We start from the raw sequence: 23,163 nt of genomic DNA, 5'->3' as shown, positions 1-23,163 counted from the left end.
CCACCACAAGTGTAACAGGTAGGGGGGGATGGGCCTGGGTCCACCTGCCTGAAGTACACTGTACCCACTACAACTGCTCCAGGTACTTGCATACTGCTGCAATGGACCTGAGTATGGCATTTGAGGCTGGCATAGAGACTGGCAAAAAAGTATTTTTAAAGATTTTTTTTGAGGGTGGGAGGGGGTTAGTGACCACTGGAGGAGTAAGGGGGAGTCATCCCCGATTCCCTCAGGTGGTCATCTTTGATGCTTGGTAGTGAAAAAAAATGGACCAAGTAAAGTCGGCCAGGTGTTCGTCAGGGACGCCCTTCTTTTTTCCATTATTGGCCGAGGACTCCCATCTCTTAAGCACACCCCAGTCCCGCCTTCGCTACACTGCCAACACGCCCCCGTGAACTTTGGTCGTCCCTGCGACGGAATGCAGTTGAGGGCGCCCAAAATTGGCTTTTGATTATGCCAATTTGGGCAACCTTGCGAGAAGGACGCCCATCTCCCGATTTGTGTCGGAAGATAGGCGCCCTTCTCTTTTGAAAATTTACCTGTGTCCAAATTATATTCCCTTCTGCTGTCTGATTTAGAGCAGTTTGCTCTGCCTAAGGTGGATGCCCTTATTACGGCAGTTACTAAATGTACCACTATCCCTTTTGAAGACAGCACTGCATTAAAGGATATGCATGACCACAAGCTTTAGACTTCCTTGAAACCTGCCTTTCAACTAGCTACATTATGTTCTCAGGCAGCAATTTCTTGTTCTTTGGTAGCCAGGGCTGCTTTATCATGGATTCAACAATTGTCCATGTTGGATTTGCCTCAAGACTTTCTCCCTACCCTAGAGATGAGATTGTCCTACTTATCAGACACTTTTTATGATATTCTCCTAGCATCAGCTAATGGTATGTCCTTGGCTTTTTCGGCATGACTCTGGCTGTGGTTGAGGCATTGGACCTCTAATGTAGCATCCAAATCTCGTCTGGCGAAGTTGCCCTTTTGGAGGAAACTATTCTTTGGTGCGGATTTGGAGAAGATTGTTAAAGACCTGGGAGATTCCATGGTCCAGCGGCTTCCTGAGGACAAGCGCCTTATCTCCTAAGTCTTGTTTTTGAAAAGCACGGAGGTATAGACCAGGGAAGACTAGTGCTTCTTCTCAAAAACCTCTCTTTCCTGAGACTGTCTTCCTTTTGAGGAGGCAAGAAGCCCTTTTCCACTTCCTCATGGCCCTCTCCCTCTTTGCAGCTCTTGCAATGACATAAGAACATAAGAATAGACATACTGGGTCAGGATAATGGTCCATCTAGCCCAGTATCTTGTTTCCAACAATGGCCAAGTCAGGTCGAGGTTCACTCCTTATACGTAGACATAGGTGGGCGTCTTTCCCACTTTCACAAGGAGTGTACCATCATTACTGTAAACCAATGGGTCCTCAATATCATTTTCCATGACTACAAGCTAGAATTTTCAAAGCCACTTGCAGATCTTTTCATGCTGTCCCCTTGTGGCAGCTCTGCAAAGAGTTGGGCACTACTAATTACCTTAGCCTCTTTAAGGTGACTGGGGGCCAGTCAGCCCATTCCTCCTGCAGAGAGGAGCATGGGTTGATATTTCATCTGTTTTGTTGTCCCAAAGAAGACTCTTTTCGCTCGGTTCCAGATCTCAAAGGAGTGAACAAGTTTCTCAGAGTGCTGCACTTCATTCATAGCCTTGGTTCTGCCAGGCGAGTTTCTCATCTCGTATCTCAGTATCCCAATTTGGCCTCCTCACAGGAAATTTCTAGGCTTTGCCATGCCTTTTGGCCTCGCCAGTGTCCCTTACACATTTTCAAAAGTTATGATGGTGGTGGTGGCAGCCTCTCTTCGCTGGCAAGGGATCCAGGTACATCCTTACCTGGACATTTGGCTAATTTGGGTGCTTTCTTATCAAAAGCTTTCGCAATACACAGACAGTCCTGTCTCTACTTTCTGCACGGGGTTGGGTGGTGAATGACAGCAAGAGTTATCTCACCCCCACCCAGACCCTAGAGTTTCTCAGGAGTGTGCTTCAGTACCCAGGCGGAGAAAGTTTTCCTGCCTAAACATAATCAGCTCAAAATCAAATAGCAAATTCTCATGCTTCTCTCTCATCCCTATGAAAAGAAATCCGCCAAAAAACGGAGAACTCAAGACACCCCACGGAATACAACAATCTAAAATAAAAGTGGGAGGACGACCAATGATGCCAAAGACTGAGAAGATGTATAATGATAGAAAAGTTTATTGAAGTATGGAGACTCGACATAACGTTGTGTTTCGGCCTTAGGCCTGCATCAGAAGTCTTATTTCACAAAAAGCTTTCTGGGCAATGATGACATAAAATCTTCTGGAAAGGATAGTCTTTAAAAAGACCATTGTGGAATATGGTGTTCACGTTTGTCTCAGACAGCACGATCGCTTCAAAATGCTTGAAATAGCTATTTCAAGCATTTTGCAGCGATCGTGCAGTCTGAGACAAACGTGCACGCCATATTCCACAATGGTCTTTTTAAAGACTATCCTTTCCAGAAGATTTTGTCATCTTTTTGTCCTCTTTTCAGGACCCCAGAAGGGCTTGCCAGCCTCCAAAGTGACAGTGGCTCGATGACTTAAGGAGGCTATTTCTTCGGCTTACTTTTTGAAGGGTAGATCTGCTCCCATGCATGTCAAGGCTCATTCTACCAGGTCTTTGGCAGAGTCTAGGGCAGTTTCTTTAGCATAGATCTGTTGGTCAGCAATGTGGTCATCTTCTCATTCTTTTGTTAAGCATTACCGTTTGGATGTGTCTTCTTGAACAGATGCTTCCTTCAAGGCCACAGTTCTCGCTGCAGGGATATCACAGTCCCTCCCCTCTTAAGGATTGCTTTTGTACATTTCATTTGTCTGGACTGAATCTTGGGAGGTAATGGATGGAAAAATTAGTAAATTACCTGAGAATTTTCTTTCCTGTAGTCCCAAAGGATCAGTCCAGTGCCCACTCTTCTGTGATGGTTTCAATTTTTCCGGGTTCTATTTAATTTTTTGTTTGTATTGTTCTGGTTCCTTTATTTCAAAAGCATGAGTCTTGCCTTTTATTTCATAGTTCTTTTTCTATCTACAAGCTGGAGTTTTATTCCTCTGGAAGTCACTCTTTCACAGCTTTGTTATCGAATACTGGCTTGGTTGCTAAGTTAGTTGGTTGCTTATGAGGCACAACTCATTAGAGTTCTCTATCTGCACCTGCTGGTGGATGGTCACAATCCATTTGTCTGGACAGATTCTTTGAGGCTAAGGGAAAGAAAATTATCAGGTAATTAATTTTTCCATAACAATCTCCTGGATTTGCAAGCAGTCTGGAATGCTCTCAAAACTTTCCAGGACCGCATACTCAATCATATAATAGTCATTTGCACAGACAACCAGGTTGCAATGTATTACCTGAACAAACAGGGATAAAAGGTTTCTTACCATGTCTGTTGACAAGCAATTCAGATATGGACGGGCATCTTCTCAAAACATCTCTATAAGAGCTGTTTACCTAGCTGGCAAATAGAATGCTGTAGCAGACAAAGTGAGCAGAGTCCTTCAGCCTCATGAATGGTCCCTCAGCCTGTAGGTCATTAATATTCCAGCAGTGGGGAACCCCAGCGATAGACCTCTTTGCTTCTCAGAACAACAAGCTTCCCCGCTTTTGTTCCAGACTCTGTGCTCCCAGCCATGTAGCCTCAGATGCCTTCTTTGCTCCACTGGGGAATGGATTTTCTATATGCCTTTCCCCAACTGCCTCTCTTAGAGAAAACTCTTCTCGAACTACATCAAGTCCAAGGGACCATGATCCTAATTGCTCCCTATTGACCACATCAAATATGGTTCCCTCTTCTCCTAGAGTTATTGTCCAATGAACCATTGAGGTTAGGTCCTTTTCCAACCCTAATAACGCAGAACGCAGGGTCCCACCTCCATCCAGACCCCCCACTCTGTAGCCATTCCTGTTCCCAGAATTTCCTCATGTATAAAGTATTATTCGTAATAGCACTTATCTCTACCAGAAGTGTGAATGAGCTTCAGGTCCTTGTGGCAGACCCACCTTACACCAGATTCTGTCACGATAGAGTTTTTCAAACCCATCCAAAATTCCTCCCTAAAGTGATATCAGAATTACACCTCAAATCAGTCCATTGCACTACCTTTTTTTTTCTAAGCTACACTGTTGTCCTAGAAAAGCAGCACCGCATACCTTAGACTGTAAGCATGCTCCATCATATTATCTGGAGTGTACAAAATCTCATATGAAACCCTTCCAGTTTTGTGTATACTTTGACCCTAACAGATTAGGGATTCTCATCACCAAATGTACTATATTTATTTGGAGTGCTGACTGTGTCGCCTACATGTATGCTCAGGCTGGGATGACTCTTCATTGTTGTGTCACTGCTCACAATGTGTGAGCCATGGCAGCTTCAGTATCCCATTTCTGCTCTGCCTCCATTGAAGAAATTTGTAGAGCGGCAACATTGTCATCTGTCCACATCTTCACTGCTCGCTACTGTCTAGAGCAGCATTCTAGGTGGGATAGCAGGGTTGGACAAGCAGTCCTGCATAATGATTTTACTAATTAGGAGTCAACTCTGCCATCTGGACCTTTTTTCCCACTAGGCTCGCTTTCTCCTTAGTTCTCAAGATTATTATTATATTTGTGAGCCTGGCAGCTAGTGAGTCCCATATGTCAGAATATTATGCTTGCTTGTCCTCAGAGAAAGCAAAGTTACTTATCTGTAGCAGGTGTTGTCCAAGGACAGCAGGCATATATTCTCGCATCCCTCCCGCCTCCCCTTGGGAGTTTTCTTCTTAGCTTTAGTATTGTACTGCTGGTCCCGCATTCAGGCGTCGGGCTGGAAGTCACCATGTGTGCACGGTGGGGACACTGCCTCAAAGTTTTAAAGTGACAGTGCACTATGACAGTGTCCACGCCGGGCTCATAGATGACATCACCCACATGTGAGAATAAATGCCTACTGTCCTCGGAGGACACATGCTACATGAAAGCAATTTTTTCTATTCTCTTCTATAATCAGTAAAGCTTTTGGGACACATTAGAAATGAATGCAAAAGCGTCAACCCTCCCGTAAACCTAAGGATACCTCTCATGCTGTCCTAGGATATGCTTAATGGAAGAGCTTAAATTGGGTCTATTGCAGTTCAGTTTTTGTCATTTTATATAAGTTGGAGAACAGTCCCAAAAGATTAGGTCTTTCATATTCCTGAAACAGAGAAGTACACCAGTATGGTAAAATCAGCTTTAATTTAGGAGTGGAGGAGTGGCCTAGTGGTTAGGGTGGTGGACTTTGGTCCTGGGGAACTGAGGAACTGAGTTCGATTCCCACTTCAGGCACAGGCAGCTCCTTGTGACTCTGGGCAAGTCACTTAACCCTCCATTGCCCCATGTAAGCCGCATTGAGCCTGCCAAGGGTGGGAAAGCGCGGGGTACAAATGTAACAAAAAATAATGATAAAACTTCTTATATAAAAACCTGACATGGCTATGTTTCGGCAAATGCCTGCATCAGAGGAATTACAAGCATACATACAAAATGAATATGTCCATATTGCTGAATAAACAAATGTAAATACCATTCTGATATAAAATCCTGAATATTAAAAATGATCATAGGATCCAAGATAGCCGCACTTGCCTGATGTGCTATTAGTGCTCTGAGGTTTCTTCTTGCCCTTTTTACTCTACTGTGCAGGAGCAATGGGGCAGACCCCGCTGCCAGAGCCTCCCAGCGTGTTGTTGCACCTTCTGCTGGTCCAATGGATACCTTTCTTCAGATGCAGGGGTTGCTAGATAGGTCGAAAGGCAGCCTGCTTGAAACATCTTGTCAAAGAGGGAAGCCTGTGGCGTCTCCTGGGCTCGATACTACACTTAGCCCCGACCATAGAGCCCCTCCTTCCTAACCGGGCAGTAGTATTTCACTGCTACTGAGACCATCGACGTCACAACCAGGAAGTGCTGTAGACACTATTCTGTGTGAGGTTGCAGTTCATCCAGCAGCTGTGATGGAAGTGGCGATTTTAACATCTTTAACATGTCCAAGAGAGATGATGCTGTCATCAACTACTGTCAGGGAGGATTCAAGAACCATTTGAGAAATGACCAAAGGAGTTTCTTCAGCTGCACAGGTACCAACACCACAAATTACTTCTTTTCAACGGGTGAAGCCATCTGAGATAACCTTGGATAATCTGTGGACACTAATTGCGGATTTGGGGTAAGGCTTTGTGCCCCCAAATATTACTTTTGGAAAAGAGTATCTGATTCTTTATTAAAGGTGGAAAAGAATGCGGTGAATCTAAAAACTGTCTAGTCAATTTTTTGAAGTTGGAAAAAGATTTTGATGAGACTTAGAAGGCCCAAGTAGCTCTGATTAAAGATCTTGGAACCTTAAGGAACAAATCAGTCTTTTGAGAATTACATTAGGTTTAATAACCTACGTTCTCTAAATTTTCCTCGGATAGAAACTGTGACACCTAGAGAGATGCTCAGGAGATATCTGAAAGAGGTTTTGGGGATTCCTGAAGAAACTCCCCCCCCCCCCCCCCCCCCCCCCCACTTCTCTCAAATATACTATTTGCCTTCTACTACTTCCGGGAGACGTGACAATGTTGACCAAATTGAGGATCCTCTTGATGTGTCTGCTGTGCTGGAGTTGTCCGATGAAGAGCTGGCAACGGCTTCTACTTTGATGGCTACTCTTGCATTATCTCCTGACAAGAATTGGTTATTAAAAATGTTCTTTAGAAATAAGGACAAGACCTTTTTAGGCCTTAAGATATGAATCTTTTCAGATATTTCCATGGATGCTCAAAAGAGGCGAAGGCAGTTTTTACTGCTGAAACCAGGTGTGATCAAAATTGGTACCGCCTTTTTTTCTTAGATATCCCTGTAAATGTGTGGTCAGGAACCAATCTATGAAATTCGTTTTCTTTGAACCTTCTCTTCGGCCTTCTTAGTGGCAAAGTGTATAGTGAGTAGCCAGGCAGCTACTTAGTAGGCTCTTTAAATATGTTGATTTAACCTTTAGCACTTCAGGTATAATTTATTTTGAATATTGCTTGTTTGCTGCCTTCTAGATATGAAGACTTGAGTGATAGTTCTTATTTCAAAGTCAACTGACACGGGTGTGATTATTTTTTTCCTTGTGGGTTTTGGGGGGGGTTTTTCTGTACAAGTATTTGCTTGGATATAATTTGTGATTTTTCATAAATAAAAAAAAAAGTAAAAAAAATGATTATAATCATGTAAAACAGCTGTCAACCTAAATGTGCCCAAATTAGAGAATAAATGACAATGAATTCAAGTACTGAAATAATAAACAATAAGTGAATTACAAAGATTGATGAAAATAAAATGAATACATCAAGTTAGGGAGAATTTATTAAGGTGCGGTAAGAGCCTGCATTTTACCTCACCTTACTTCCCTGGTACCGCAGGTTGCTGAATACTATAATAAAAAAAATAATGCTACTTGTAAGCCACCCCACAAGCAGTGCTATTCTATGTGCTCAGGAGCATTGGGCCACAAAATGCAGCTGTGACCCTAGGCACCATCCTACTTCCCAATCCTCCCCCATGCAGCATCCCTTGTTCTGAGTCACCCTCATCCAGCACCATCCTTCCATCCTGATAATCTCTCCCCCTCACACATCTTTTTAGCCCCAAGGTGTCCTTGTCCCCATAGAAAGCCTCAGGGCCCTTACCTGGTATTCCAGTGGTTGCTGGACAGGAGCAAAGAGGGATTGCTATCTGATCGGTGCTGCATTCAAAATGGCACCCTTGGAGTTATTTTACTGTTTTTCTTCTGCCCATATCATGACTTTCAGTATATCACTGCAAGCCACGTTAGTTTATTCACGTAGTAATGAGATGCAAAACAATCATTCGCATGATTTGCCTGTCATTACTGCCTAACCTGTGGCAAGTGCAATCTTTCTGCGGTATTTTTGGTCCAGCAGCTTTAGGGCTGTTTAAGTTGCATTATGTTCCAAAGAATGGGACTTAAGGTCCTAATGCTGCTTGATGGATTTCCCCCTAAATCACCTTTAGTATAAGAATACAAAAAATAGTAACAAAATTGCATGTAATGTTGAAAAGTGCTAATAAAAATTTTATTTTTCAGTCAGATAAATTTATCTATTTGGGTATAACAATGTATATTAATATGTGTGTAATTCTGAAAAGTGCTAATTTGAAACCTACATATATTGATGTAGGTGTCAGAATGACTATAAAATCTTTCAAAAATAAAAAAAGTTCCTGTATGAAGTGGATGCTAATAATATTAAAAAAAGGGCTTATTACCACATATGCAGGTAAAATGTAAGATGTAAAAAAAAAAAAAAAAAAGTTTTGTGTGAATGAAAAAGTAGTGACCTGACTACAAAAAAAGAAATTAACAGTGTATGTGCAAATTAAGGGCTCTGTTTACTAAGCTGCTTTGTAGGCACTAACTTTTTAGCACTCGCTAAAAATTAATGCGCGCTAATGGTAGAGACACCCATTATGTTCCTATGGGTTTCTTTAGCATTAGCGCATGCTCATTTTTAGCATGCACTAAAAGGTTTGCGCGCCTACTGTGCGGCTTAGTAAACAGAGCCCTAAGAGAGAAACTTCTTGCTTAAAAACACATAGAATGTCACATCTATTCAAAGCAGGTTGGAAAGGAAGGCGTGCTGTATGAACTTAAATATTCCTGTGCTGAATTGTATAGAAGAGCAAAGTGACTACAAATATAATTAAAAATGCTATGGCATGCACTTTTATTCATGTAAAAATGTGTTATTTAAAATCTTGTGCTGACTTTACTGATGAGCATACTGAAAAACATGTGACTAGAAAGGCAATCCGAATAATTAACATAAAAACAAATATCCTATTAGAAAGAACAATCAATTGCTTACGGGAGGTTAATTGCTGAACAAGGGAAGAAATGTTGAAGCTCAAATTAAAATGGACTCCTTACCTATGTCAGGAGCAGTGTCATTTAAAATGCCTAGCTAAATCAGCAAATCAAACATTGTGGTAATGAAAGGTTATATGTGAAAAATGTTCCTGTGCTACCTTGATTGACTTAGCAATGTGTGGAATTTGATAATCTTGGAAGCTAAACTGTGGCATGGTTAGAAAAATAGTAAGTGACATAGATCACAGTGAAAGTAAAATTAATGTGTGTCTTCTGTTCAAATGGAGTTGTAAATGAAAGTTCGGAGGCAATTGCTTAGTGAAGATGTTATAATGTATCTGCAAGTGAATAGAAACAAAATAACCCCATAGTTTAAAATATCACTTTTTTTTTTTAAAGATGTGATAATAACCTCAGTTGAAAATGAAAGACGTTTGTCACATACAGAGGCTGTTGTCTTATAAATGAAATGTCAAATAAAAACTAATTAACATAGTACCATAGTAGATGACAGCAGAGAAAGACCCATATGGTCCATCCAGTCTGCCCAACAAGATAAACTCATATGTGCTACTTTATATGTATACCTGACCTTGATTTGTATCTGTCATTTTCAGGGCACAGACCGTAGAAGTCTGCCCAGCACTAGCCCCGCCTCCCACCACCGGCTCTGCCACCCAATCTTCTCTAAGCTTCTGAGGATCCCTTCCTTCTGAACAGGATTCCTTTATGTTTATCCCACGTGTTTTTGAATTCCGTTACCGTTTTCATCTCCACCACCTCCCGCGGGAGGGTATTCCAAGTATCCACCACTCTTTCCGTGAAAAAATACTTCCTGACATTTTTCTTGAGTCTGCCCCCCTTCAATCTCATTTCATGTCCTCTAGTTCTACCGCCTTCCCAGCTATGGAAAAGGTTCGTTTGCAGAGTAATACCTTTCAAATATTTGAACGTCTGTATCATATCACCCCTGTTTCTCCTTTCCTCCAGAGTATACATGTTCAGATCAGCAAGTCTCTCCTCATACGTCTTGTAACGCAAATCCCATACCATTCTTGTAGCTTTTCTTTGCGCCGCTTCAATTCTTTTTACATCTTTAGCAAGATACAGCCTCCAAAACTGAACACAATACTCCAAGTGGGGCCTCACCAACGACTTGTACAGGGGCAACAACACCTCCTTTCTTCTGCTGGTCACACCTCTCTCTGTACAGCCTAGCAACCTTCTAGCTACGGTCACCGCCTTGTCACACTGTTTTGACGGCGGTGACCTCAGATCCTCAGATACTATCACCCCAAGATCCCTCTCCCCCTCAGTACATATCAGACTCTCACCACCTAACACATACGTCTCCTGTGGATTTCTACTCCCTAAGTGCATCACTTTGCATTTCTTCGCATTTGTGAAAGATTTTTTTTACATGCATATATGATTATAAAAATCTCTGCAGAATACAGTTAAACAGTAATAAGTCAGGGTTTAAAAAAATTAAATGAGGAGATGGCAATAAATTATATTAATGAAATAATAAGAGTAAAATAAGAGTAAAAATGAACAATGATATGAACAAAAATATAAAAGAATACTCTTAGGTGTAATTCTTGATTTAGACCTATAGGTGGCCAAGAATTAAACTCAAACATTTTTTTACTTTCCTAAGCAAAATGTCAATATTGCCTCCTCTCCTAGGCTATTTTATAACTGAAATGAAACACAATCTTAAATCTGTGAATACATGGACTTCCTTTTTTATAATATTCAAGAGGTTTTTCTGGAATGTTCCTCTTTAGACAACGTTTGTGTTATAATACCCTTGTTTTAAATTTTCTCTTAGTTTTTGCTATGTATGCTAGCTCACAAAGGCAAAATACAAAATAGATTATATTGGTCATATCACAAAAATGTGTAACATAAAGGTTTTACCAGTGGCTGGGATAGTGATTTGTTCATAACCAACATAAACTCACATGCTGCACATTTGTCGCACTTAAAGGGGGAAATTCAATAAAAGGCACCAAAGACACCGATAAAACTTGCCGCTCAACGTTATTCTATAAGGGGCACTCCAAAATGAATGCTCTTTATAGAATAGCATTGAGCACCAAATTCCGCACTCAGCTTTGGGCACAAAGACTCATACCAGCTGAAGCCCCTGCTATTCTGTAACACTGTGTGCATCTTTTGTGAATGTCCATGACCCACCCATGCCCCTCCCATGGCTATGCCCCTTTTGAGTTGTGTGCGATCCAAGCTAGGTGCCATTGTTACAGAATAGCAAGCAGCCATATCGGTGCCAAAGTCATAATTAGTGCCATTTAATTGTTTAACTCTAATAAATCATTGAAACCCGGTGTCAACCTGGGATTCATTTTCAATTTTCGGCACCCTTTTATAGAATCTGGGGGGAAATATCCATTAATCTGGGATACAATTTTTTTTCTGGCGTAAAGTGGTGTGGTAGCCCTGTTAGTCCACTTTTAAAGATAATAAATAAGAATAAATCAAAACATAAAATTCTACTGCTTTGTCACCCTCTTATCTACCATAGATCTCTCCCAGACTCTCGTCCACCCAGCTCTCCCTGTTTCTCACCTAATTTACCCCTCCCTCTTCCTGTGAGACTGTCATTGGAATGCTTTTGTGTTTCATTTCACTTATATATTCACTTATGTGTTGATATTTGTCAACATTTGCTTATTTTTGATCTGAAGAAGGGTTACATAAGTATTGCCATTCTGGGACAGACCAAATGTCCATCAAGCCCAGCATCCTGTTTCCAACAGTGGCCAATCCAGGTCACAAATACCTGGCAAGATCCCACAAAAGTACAAAACATTTTATGCTGCTTATCCCAGGAATAGTGGATTTTCCCCAAGTCCAATTTAATAATGGTATATGGACTTTTCCTTCAGGAAGCCGGCCAAACCTTTTTTTTAAACTCTGCTAAGCTAACCGCCTTTACCACATTCTCTGGCAACGAATTCTAGAATTTAATTACACGTTGAGTGAAGAAACATTTTCTCCGATTCGTCTTAAATTTACTACTTTGTAGCTTCATTGCATGCCCCCTAGTCCTAGCTTTGGAAAGCGTAAACAGACGCTTCACGTCTACCCGTTCCACTCCACTCATTATTTTATAGACATCTATCATATCTGCCTTCAGCCATCTTTTCTCCAAGCTGAAGTGCCCCAGCCACTTTAGCCTTTCCTCATAGGGAAGTTGTCCCATCCCCTTTATCATTTTCATCACCCTTCTCTGCACCTTTTTGTAATTCTACTATATCTTTTTTGAGATGCGACGACCAGAATTGAGCACAATATTAAAGGTTTGGTTGCACCATGGAGCGATACAAAGGCATTGTAACATCCTCATTTTTGTTTTCCATTCCTTTCCTAATAATACCTAACATTCTATTTGCTTTCTTAGCTGCCACAGCACATTGAGCAGAAGGTTTCAATGTATCATCGACGACACCTAGATCCCTTTCTTGGTTTGTGATTCCTACCATGGAACCTTGCATGACGTAGCTATAATTCGGGTTCCTCTTTTCCACATGTATCATTTTGCACTTGCTTACATTAAACGTCATCTGCCGTTTAGACGCCCAGTCTTGTTAGGTCCTCTTGTAATTTTTCACACTCCTCCGGCAATTTAACAACTTTGAATAACTTTGTGTTAGCAAATTTAATTACCTCACTAGTTACTCCCATCTCTAGGTGATTTATAAATTTGTTAAAAAGCAGCAGTCCCAGCACAGACCCCTGGGGAACCCCACTAACTACCCTTCTCCATTGAGAATACTGACCATTTAACCCTACTGTCTCTTTTCTATCTTTTAACCAATTTTTAATCCACAATAGAACACTACCTCCTATACCATGACTCTCCAATTTTCTCTGGAGTCTTTCATGAGGTACTTTGTCAAATGCCTTCTGAAAATCCAGATGCACAGTATCAACTGGCTCACCTTTATCCACATGTTTGTTCACCCCTTCAAAGAAATGTCATAGATTGGTGAGGCAAGATTTCCCTTCACTAAATCCATGTTGGCTTTGTCTCATTATTCCATGCTTTTGAATATGCTCTGTAATTTTGTTCTTTATAATAGTCTCTACCTTGAAAAGTTGATCAAAAGATGTATTATATTAGTCCAATAAAAAAGGTATCATCTTATTTTCTTTTCTACGTTTTGCTTTATTTCTGCTTATTACTTTTTTCCCGGGAAATGCTGATGGTGCAGTTAACTCTTTTAGGGGCCCTTTTACTAAGCGGCAGTAAGCTAAAAGCCACTACCATGGGACGTGCTCAGGTTTCCTGTGGTAGTTCTGGGATCAGTACACACTACCTACCCACTAAAAAAATAGGTTTTATTTTTTTAGTGTGGGGGGTGTGTTTGGAGGCAGAGAATAGGAGTAGCCTGTGCTAATCAGGTAGCGCAGGTAAATCTCCATGCGCTACCTGATTAGCATGGGGTTAGCGCATGAGCCCTTATCTCCTAGTAGATAGGCAGCATAAGGACTCATGCTAATTGGGGAAATTAACGCATGGACATCAATGGAGAAACAGAAATTGTGGCTATTTTACAGCCGCACTATAGGTGGTCTGAGTGTGCGGGAATGTCCCGCGCTACTGATACCACATGCCATTTTTTAATACAGCTTAGTAAAAGGACCCCTTAAATCTTTTGTTTTTCATGTAAGGAATAGTTCATTCTTTTTTTGAAAATAATCTAAGATACTTAAAATATGCTAGTTCTTTTTTGTGTAAATCATGTTTATTCGAAAATTATATAATAACACGTCAACAGTATAACAGACCCACACCCCCTCCCTTACACCCAACCATCCCACTCCCCAAATCCCATGACTGTGCGGGTAAACAAAAAGGAATCCAGGTTCAATTGAGAATATGAGTGTGGGCTGCCAGCTGTAATGTGGACAAATTTTTTTCCCAACAACGCTGAAATTGTGTCTCTTGGCATGAAGTTATGTCCTGAACTTCTAGACGTTCCATTGAGAGTAGTGTAGCATCTGCAACCTCCAGCTAGAATATGATGGTGGAGTTGCTTCACTCCAGTGCCTGCGACTTAGCCATATTCAGGCGAAGGCCGGAAAGCACCCCATAATACTGTATCGACTCAGTACTGGCAGGGAAGACTGAGGATTCACGAGGGTCAACAAAAAGTCATCCACAAATGCCAGGACTTTAAAAGTTTGTCTCTGAATAGTCACTCCCTCCAAGCTGTTCTACATTCCTTATCGTACATAGGAGGGGTTCCAAAGTAAGGATAAAAAGCAATGTGGTTAGAGGACAACCCTACCTTATACCACAAAGGATTGGAAAGGTCTCCGTGTGAACTCTTTTGACTATGAGGGCTGCCCGAGTGTCTGCATAAAGAGTCTCTACCGCCAAGTAAAACCACCCAGCAATGACTATGTAAGAAAGGGTTTCAAATAAAAATGGCCACAAAACCTGGTCGAAGGCGCACTCTGCATCCAAACTAGTCACTAACAAGGGGACTGCCTGTCCCCGGCAGTCAGTCAGATTCAAAAGCAGTTTTTGAATATTGAGGACCAACTGACGGCCTCTAACATATCTGACTTGGTATGTGTGGATAATTCCTGGTAAGGTATGTAGCTAAGATACGAGACAAAATTTTAAGTCCATATTAATAAGTGAAATGGGGCGATAGCTACCTGGTAAGTCATGTGGGCGATTGGGCTTTGGTAGAAGACATACTAGCGCAGTATTTTCATTGAGGGGAAAATGTTGGGCATCCACTGTAGCTTCAAAATAGTTTATAAAGGGCCCCATCGATTGAGAGTGAAACAACTTATAAAATTCCCCTGTGATGTCTGGCGACGGCACTAATATCTCTCAGCGTGGCGCAATTGAAATCAAAGGAGCTTAAAGATAGGTGTATATCTAGGTTCTTTCCTGCCCTGAAGAGGTTCTCCCATTGCAACTCCTCCTCCTTCTACCTTATGGGTGAGTGTGGAGTAACAAGGGGGGAATGCTATAGGTGGGAAGGGGCTGCAAAAAGGGATTCTATGAGGGAGGGAGGGGGCTGCAAAAAAGGGGGATGCTATGTGTGGGGGATGGAGGAGTGATGCTGTAAAAAAGGGATACTGTAGGTGGGAGGGGGCTGCAAAAAAGGGGGGATGCTATGTGTGGGGGAGGGAAAGGCTGTAAAAATAAAAAGGAGGGATGCTATCTGTGGGTGCAGGGAGGGAGGATGGGCTGTAAAAAAAAAATGTGGATGCTATGAGTGCTGGGAAAAATATAGTTGGTATCTGTGTACAGGGAGAGGGGGATGTAACATTGGTTAAATTATGCCAAATAAACTTACAGAATTTGCAAACTTCATGCACAGAATTTTGATTTTTATGATGCAGAATTTCAGCAGGAGTAAGTTGTGTGTTTAATTGGCAGCCCCCTCCCATGCTCTGCCTGTGTGAGTGCCCTCCCCCCTTGTAGTTATGCACAATCCCTCAAATTCTATAAAGGGCTCCTTAAGTTGTTCATCCTAATTTGGCCATATGGCCAAATTGCGGGCACAGCTTAATTGATTAACAAGCCTATCAGTGCACTTAGCCAATTAGCATCACTAATTGGCTTTAATTAGAATTTCCACGCAGAGCTTTCTACAATGTGGTGCGCGTCAATTCTAATGTGTGCAGCTGAAAAGGGGGCGTGGCCATGGGCATGAAATGGGCGGGTTGTGAGTGTTTCAGAAAGCTATGCGCACTATTATGGAATACACCCGATCTGTGCCTGTTAGGTACTAGTATTAAGGCCTGGCTTTAGATGGCCTAAATTTTGCCTAAGGTTTAGTCACATGAATGGATCATGAGCATATTCTATTGTCACGGCTGTGGCCATGCCCCCACTAAGGTGCACCTAAATTTTTGTCACAAAAATGGTGTGTGAGCATATTCTATTGTCACAGATGTGGCCATGCACCCATGTCCAGATTCACGTTTTTTTCAGAGGTCGGGCTCTTTGGCTTCTCCGGACTGCCTTGTTTCCTTCATTGATGCATCTGCTGCCTGCTTCCCTGTTATCCAAGCCTCACTCTGGTGTTACTGCATCCAAGCCCCATTCCAGTTTATCCGAGCCCCATTCCAGTCTATCCAAGCTTCTCTCTGGTGTTCCTGCATCCAAGCCCCATTCCAGTCTATCCAAGCTTCTCTCTGGTGTTCCTGCATCCAAGCCCCATTCCAGTCTATCCAAGCTTCTCTCTGGTGTTCCTGCATCCAAGCCTCACTTCAGTCTATCCAGGCCTTACTCTAGTGTTCCATTCAAGCCTCACTTCAGAGTCTATCCAAGCCTCGCTCTGGTGTTCCTGCATTCAAGCCTTTCCAGGGCACCAGAGGTTTTGACATCATCATTGAGGACCTTTATAATGAACTCGGGGATTTTTATGCTTTGCCTTTGTAAGAGGTCTTTTAGCCTTGTTTTTGTTTCCTGTTTGGAGCCAGTTCCTATATGCCTTGTTTCCTGCCTAGTTTTGTTCCTGTGTCTTGTCCTTGAAACCTTGTACCTGTGTGTCTTGTTTCTGAACCTTGTTCCTGAAAGCCTTGCTCTTGCAATCAGTGGCGTAGCCAGACCTGAGATTTTGGGTGGGCACAGAGCTAATATGGGTGGGCACGCACTGTCTATATAAGTATGAGCAGTGTCTCTTGGGATCCTACAAAATAATGCCTTAGAATTCACTTGATGATGGATTTCTAAGTAGTCTGCCCAAAAGCTGCCCTGCATCAGTATAACCACATACATACTTAATGGAAAAATTGATATTTTTAAATATAATTACATTATCCCACAATCGCTCCACTGCAAAATGCTATACACAAACTTCTGCAAAAACACACTCATATCCTTACTAAACCATAACAGCACTAATTCCAAGGACAGGACGAGCTACAACCTTATGCTTGAAAAGGCAGAACTGTAATTACACTAGGCTCTAAAACACCAATACACTACCTCGTGAAGAAAAAAAAAAAGCAAAACAAAAAGGGCTGCAAATACTACACGCTATCAGAATACTGCACCTTGATCACACATGAACAACACATGATACAATGGACATGACACAAGGAACTAGAAATCAAAAAATATGAAGGCAAAATACTGAACTGGAAAGTTAACTCAAGAAGTCAGACTCAGCATGCAGCAATACCAGAAAAATTGAAACTTACATGCAAAATATCACAGATGTACATTTCCAAAAGCTGACATATTCCAATTAATTAATTCTGAATAAAATACTTTTTTCTACCTTTGTTGTCTGATCTATTCGCTTTGGTCCCAATGTCTTCTGTTTCATGCAGTGTCTTCTTTCCATCTGATATTTTTTCTCTCACCATGTCCACCATCCTCTTGTGTCCTTATGTGTCCTGTCTACCATCTGTAGCCCTGTCCCTATCCTTCCTCAACTCAGCAGTTTTCCCTCCAACCATGTCCAGCATTTCTCCTCACTTCCCTCCATCCATGTGCATCTACTTCCTCTGTCTTCCCTCCCCTCCATCCATGACCATCTCCTTCCTTTGTCTTTCCTTCCCACCATCCTTGTCCAACATTTTTCCTCTCTTCCCTGCCCTCCACTCCATCCACGTCCAGCATTTCTCCTCTCTTCCCTCCCCTCCATCCATGCGCATCTCCTCCCTGACTTTTCTCCCCTCCCTCCATCCAACAACTCTCCATTCTCCCCTGCCCTCTCCTCCATCCACCCATATCCAGCAAATTTCCTCTGTCCCCTGCCCCTCCATTCATCCATCCATGTTCAGCAAGTCTCCTCTTTCCTTTCCCCTGCCCTCCCCTCCCCTCCATCCATCCATGTCCAGCAACTCTCCATTCTCTCCTGCCCTCTCCTCCATCCATCCATATCCAGCAAATTTCCTCTCTCCTGCCCTCCCCTCCATCCACCCATATCCAGCAAATTTCCTCTTTCCCCTTTCACCTCCATCCATGCATGCCCAGCAATTCTCCTCCTTCCCCTGCCCTCCGCTCCATGTCCAGCAACTCTCCATTCCACTGCCTTCTCCTCCATCCAACTCCAACAAATTTCCTCTCTCCCCTTTCCCCTCCATCCATGCATGCCCAGCAATTCTCCTCCTTCCCCTGCCCTCCGCCATGTCCAGCAACTCTCCATTCCCCTGCCTTCTCCTCCATCCATCTTCAGCAATTCTCCTCTCTCCCCTGCCCATCCTGTTTCTATCCATCCCCTTCCCCATTCTATCCAGCATCTCCCTCCCCCTCTCTCCCCCTTCACAGCATCTCCCATCTGTCTGTCTCAATAAAGAACGACAACGTGGATGCAGCTTGCAGCAGCTCACAGGTTTGCCTGCTTTGTTTAACTTGCATGAACGGCGACGGCTGCGCGGGAGAGTGGAATAGATAGGCTGCTGGCTCACGTCCACACCACTCCCCAAGTCGCAGCGGCGAACGGGCGGCCCTAAAAGCAGCAAGCAACCAGGCTCGACTACTCCGTCCGTCCTTCACTTCCTGCCCTCTCTGCGTGCGTCCCGCCTTCCTCTGATGTCATTTTCTTTCGAGCGGCGGGACGCTGAGAGGGCAGGAAGCGAAGGAAGGATAGAGTCGACGAGCCTGGCTGCTTGCTGCTTTTAGGGCCGCCCGTACGCCGCTGCGGGTAAGAAGAAAATAACATCAGAGCTGCGCAGACTAGGACTGGGTGGGCCTGGGCCTATCCAGGCCCACCCGTAGCTACGCCCCTGCTTGCAATTCTTGTTAATAGAAGCCTTATTGCTTTATGCCTTGTTTCTTGCCAAGCTTTTTTCCTGTAAGTCCTTGTCCCTGAATCTTTATTCCTGTGTGTCTTGTTTCTGAACCTTGTTCCTGAAAGCCTAGCTCCTGCTGTAGCCAAACCCTGTTCCTAGTTCCTGCTACAGCTAAGCTTTGTTCCTGGTTTCTACTACAGCCAAGCTCTGTTCCCTGGTTTCTACTACAGCCAAGCTCTGTTCCCTGGTTTCTGCTACAGCCAAGCTCTCTGTTCCCTGGTTTCTGCTACAGCCAAGCTCTCTGTTCCCTGGTTTCTGCTACAGCCAAGCTCTCTGTTCCCTGGTTTCTATTTATTTATTATTACATTTGTACCCCGTGCTTTCCCACTCAAAGAAGGTTCAATGCAGCTTACATAGTAATAGGGAATATAGATTATGGATAGTGAAACTTGATAGGGAAAATATAAGTTGAGTATAGCAGAATAATAAAAGATATAGGTGGGTGGAGATGTGTAAGTGTTGGGGTAATGTAGACTGAGGTAAGTTCGTGAGGTTTCAGGCATGTTTCTGGTGGGAAGGTCAATCGGATTGAGCATATAGTCCGGAGATTCACCATGGATAATCTTGTGGATTAATGTGTGGACCTTGAAGTTGATTCGTTCTCGGATAGGGAGCCAGTGGAGTTTTTGTCGAACAGGGTGTTGCGCATTCAAATCGTGGTTTGCCAAAAATGAGTCTTGCTGTTGCATTTTGGGCAGTCTGAAGTTTTTTCAGGATATGAGTCTTGCAGCCTAAGAAGATACTATTACTGTAGTCGGCGTGGGTAAGTACCGTGGATTGCACCAGGTTCTGGAATGTTTTCAGGGGGAGATATGGTTTTACGCGTATCAGTATCCACATCATGTTGAACATTTTTTTTTTATAGTGGATTTTGCATGATTTTCGAGCGAGAGGTGTTTGTCTACTGTCACTCCGAGGATTTTCAGGTTATCAGTTATGGGGATTGTGATGTTGGAGGTGTTAAGATTAGTTGGGAGGAGTGCGGAGTGTTGAGATGAGAGGATTAGGCATTGTGTTTTTTTCTTTGTTCATTTTCATCATAAAGGCGTTGGCCCAAGAGGTTAAGATGTTCATGCCCAAGGATATTTTGTCGGAGATTTCTGTTATATTAGATTTGAAGGGAATGAATATTATGGTGACATCGGCGTAAATGAAAGGGTTGAGACCATGCCTGAATAGAGCTTTGGCTAGGGGGATCATCATAAGATTGAAGAAGATCGGGGATAAAGGCGATCCTTGAGGTACACCGCAATTCTACTAAAGCCAAGCTCTGTTCCCTGGTTTCTATTACAACCAAGCTTTGTTCCCTGGTTTCTGCTATAGCCAAGCTCTGTTCCCTGCTTTCTGCTACAGCCAAGCTCTGTTTCTGCTACAGTTAAGCCCTGTCCCTGGTTTCTTCTACAGCCAAGCTCCGTTCCTGTTTCCGGCTACATTCTAGCTCCGTTCCTGTTTCCGGCTACATTCTAGCTCTGTTCCTGTTTCCGGCTATATTCTAGCTCCGTTCCTGTTCCATAGCTTCAGCCCTGCCTTGTGTCTGCCTAGTTCCAGCTCTGCTGTGTCCTGTGCCTTTTCTTGTTCTGCTCTGCTTTTTCTTGTGTCTGGATCCAGTTCTTGCCCTGCCTAGCCTTGCCTTTTCTGAACCCATTTCTGCCCTTTTTCTGTGTCTTGTCTTGTTCCTGTCTGGGTCCAGTTCTAGCCCCGTTGTCTTGCTCTCGCCTTGTCTGGATCCAGCTTCTGTCCTGCCTGTCTGCTTTGTCCAGTCTTATCCGGATCCAGTTCTTTCCTTGTTCTTGTCTTGACTTTTCTGGACCCAGTTTTAACCTGATGCTGATGCTGTGTCTTGCCTTGTTCTGCCTTGCCTGAGTTCTGGACCCAGTTTTAATCTTATTCCGAGACTTGCCTTGTTCTGCTTGGGTTCCAGTTCTAGCCTCTTTGCCTTGCTTTTCTTGCCTCGTCTTGTTGTTTCTTGATACTCCCCCTGTGCCATCCCAGAGGATTTATCTGCCATAGCCCCAGCCGAGGCCCAGGGGCTCACCATCCCTGAATCTGTGACCGATTGCAAAGGCCCCTGTGGCCGTGACATCTATAAACTATGCCAGATTTGGCCTAATTTATAGAATTGTGCTAAGCGCATATTTTTTTTGTGCCGATTCTTAATGCGCATTTTGGAGAATTTGGCCCTAAGCCCTTAGGCTCACTCTTACAGAATGGCACAGTTTATTTGCTGCCACTTACGTATCTAAGTGCCAGTTTTCTGTGCATTTACACGTGCATGTGACACCTAACTATAGGCGCCTGTTCATAGAATTGCCCTTTTTTTTGTTATAATTCTTATCTACTTTGTGTGGCTACATTAAACTGCTTGCTTGTAAGGCAAAATTCACTTGCTGTTCTGTAACAGGTGTTCTCTGAAAACAGCAATGCAAACAGTCACAGAAACCCTGCCTTCTCTCCTCTTAAATTTTTTGTATTAACATAATTATAGAACTGAGGCATGCTGCACAAGTGTGGGGATATGGGGCTGTTGGAACTGTTACATGTGCACAGAGAGATTTCAACTATTCTAAAATGTTGTGGAAACCTATTCATAGCCATCAGATAACGTTGCTCATATGTATCTGGACTGCGTTCTTCAAGGAATACCTGTTATATAAACATATCTGCTTTGTAGTTCTAATACATATAATTGTTTGATTTCAGCATGCTTCTGAAGGTATCACACGTTTTGATGTGCAATCCACTTTAAAGTATGAAGATATTGCTCCTTGCATAAACCTGAAGAGCTGGGTTCAAACATTAAGGTACAGTACTATCTTTGAAAGTACTTAACTGCTGTCCAGATGGCCCTCTGAGAATGAGTATGAAATATTTTGATAACACCAAATATTGCGTTTAAATGCTTCTGAGTGGTAATGAAAACAGCATTTTGTCATTCAGTTGCAAAACAAAAATGTGCTTGAAAGGTCAAAATCTGAAAATGAAATGAGAAAAATTGTTTGATGATTGATACTTCAGAGATGTCTGCACACACTGGTCTATTAATATAACTGATTGCATTCGTAAATAGTACACACATACTTTTCCTTGTGCAATTACTTCCATGTTGAAGGATGGCAACTTCATCTTCCGCATATGAGGCTGTCCCGTCCAGATTCATGGTATAAAACGTGGTTTGATGGTTGCCTGTTGGGTTATCCAGAAAAGTAGTCCCTGTCTTCTGTGACTACTGTCCAGTCAAATTTTATCACATTTTAAAAGTATTAATGCGCAAACGAACCTTTTCCGGAGGCGGGAAGGTGGTAGAACTAAAGGACATGAATTGAGGTTGAAGGGGGGCAGACTCAGGAGTAATGTCAGGAAGTATTTTTTCACGGAGAGGGTGGTGGATACGTGGAGTGCCCTCGCGCAGGAGGTGGTGGAGATGAAAATGGTAACGGAATTCAAACATGCGTGGGATAAGCACAAAGGAATCCTGTTTAGAAGGAATGGATCTACGGAATCTTAGCGTAGATTGGGTGGCGATGCCGGTATTTGGAGAGTAAAACCAGTGCAGTGTGGATTTCTACGGTCTGTGCCTTGATCAGGACTAAATAGATATGGATGGGCTGGAGTGTAAATTTTAAGGGGCTTCGACGTTAGCTTCAGAACTTTTATTACAGGAACAGTGCTGGGCAGACTTTTACTGTCTGTGCCCTGAGAAAGAAAGGCAGGGACAAATCAAACTCGGGTATGCTTATAAAGTATTACATACCATGTAAAGTGAGTTTATCTTGTTGGGCAGACTGGATGGACCATTCAGGTCTTTATCTGCCATCATTTACTATGTTACTATGTATCAAGAAATCCAGCTCATACCCAAGGGCCAGCTGGACATTATGGAAGCTAAAGGGCATATCAGGCTGTGGTAGTTAGAAGTATACTGCTGTTGCAGCCATTCCTGTAGGGCTTGTTGCCAAGCCCATTAATCTGTAAAGCCCTTTGTAACTGCTGTTGCAAATACTTCAGCTACTGGTTTGCTTTTGCCAGGTCCTGGTGTAAGTGTAAGCGCTTCATTGCCTTATTTGGCTACCCAGAATCTCCATGGGTAAAGGGTCATAGGTTTGATATATCGCCTTTTGTGGTACAGCCAAAGTGGTTTCTATTTATTATGTGCAGGTACTTGGATTTGGTGAGATGTTTTCTGATCTTTTGGTTTTCTAAAGTAAAATAAGTAAATTCAGATACATAAGAGAATGGGGTAATAAGTGGAAAAATAACAGGCTGTACTGTAATGATGGGATACATCTTTCTGTGATGGGAAAAAGGATCCTTGGGGAGAAATTCAGACAGTATGTTTCTAGACATTTAAACTAGAGGGTGGGGGTGACAAAAGGAAATGGGATTTCGGAAAGTCAGCCCCAGAATAAACATGAT

The 23,163-nt window shown here is 42.7% G+C and overlaps 1 protein-coding gene across 1 annotated transcript in view; it reads left to right on the top strand.

Moving 5' to 3' along the window:
- TPP2 (tripeptidyl peptidase 2) overlaps positions 1-23,163 on the top strand; it is a 321,173-nt gene that overhangs the window by 140,459 nt on the left and 157,551 nt on the right. The window contains 1 exon segment of the mRNA XM_030201336.1: positions 21,451-21,551. Coding sequence (XP_030057196.1) covers positions 21,451-21,551 — 101 coding nt within the window.

Source organism: Microcaecilia unicolor, chromosome 4, assembly GCF_901765095.1.
Source record: "Microcaecilia unicolor chromosome 4, aMicUni1.1, whole genome shotgun sequence".
Classification (NCBI taxonomy): Eukaryota; Metazoa; Chordata; class Amphibia; order Gymnophiona; family Siphonopidae; genus Microcaecilia; species Microcaecilia unicolor.
Note: the sequence above shows the minus strand (reverse complement) of the source record. Positions and strands in the feature narration are given on the sequence as shown.